The sequence below is a fragment of the Bison bison genome, unplaced genomic scaffold, assembly GCF_000754665.1.
Source record: "Bison bison bison isolate TAMUID 2011002044 unplaced genomic scaffold, Bison_UMD1.0 scf7180017860370, whole genome shotgun sequence".
NCBI classification, from domain to species: Eukaryota; Metazoa; Chordata; class Mammalia; order Artiodactyla; family Bovidae; genus Bison; species Bison bison.
The window spans coordinates 32,348-32,957 of record NW_011490942.1 but is presented as its reverse complement, the minus strand read 5'-3'; the positions used below and the strand labels follow the sequence as shown (position 1 = coordinate 32,957).

Here is a 610-nt window from a genome sequence, read left to right as displayed (position 1 = left end):
CCCCGGCTGGTGCAGCCTCTGCATCGCCACGCCGCCAGGGTAGTTGAAGTGGGACACGTACAGGCCCGTGGCCGAGTACACGGCGTTCACCACGAGGTGCCCCAGCACTAGGAGGGACCCCACTCTGTGCAGCCAGGACTTCCTATAACCATTCAGCCTGGGAGGGAGCAGAGCCGGGGACCGCCATGAAGAGCACAGCCGCCCGCTGCCACGTCCCTACACGAGCCGTCACCACACAGCGGATGCGACAGACACAGAAACCTCACCAGGCACCAAGGTCAAGCCCGCATTAGCCCTTCAAGTGTCCCGAGTCACCCCTTGGGTCAGAGCCTGGCCTCAGGCACGTCCCAAGCTGCCTGGTGCCGGGCAGAGCACGGACAAGCGCCCGCTGCCTCTACAGGCCGGCCACAAGCCCTGCAGACTCAGGCTGGACCCCGCACCGGACCCCGGCCGGGCGCCCAGTTGAGCCTGTCGGTCACCCTGGACACCCTCCCCTTTGCAACCCAGTTCACGGCCCCGGGCAAGCCCGCAAGGTGGCCGGCGGCACTCACACGCGGGCACAGCCCCTGGCAGCCACGATGTTGAGCAGCGGGCAGGGGTAGGTGATGAA

At 67.2% G+C, this 610-nt stretch overlaps 1 protein-coding gene across 1 annotated transcript in view; it reads right to left on the bottom strand.

Annotated features, from left to right (window-relative positions):
* The window catches only part of ALG12 (ALG12, alpha-1,6-mannosyltransferase), a 9,218-nt gene that overhangs the window by 1,018 nt on the left and 7,590 nt on the right, over positions 1 to 610 (bottom strand). Inside the window, exons 9-10 of the mRNA XM_010832120.1 lie at positions 552 to 610; positions 17 to 157 (exon numbers count right to left, since the gene is read on the bottom strand). Coding sequence (XP_010830422.1) covers positions 17 to 157; positions 552 to 610 — 200 coding nt within the window. The remainder of the gene's footprint in view (positions 1 to 16; positions 158 to 551) is intronic.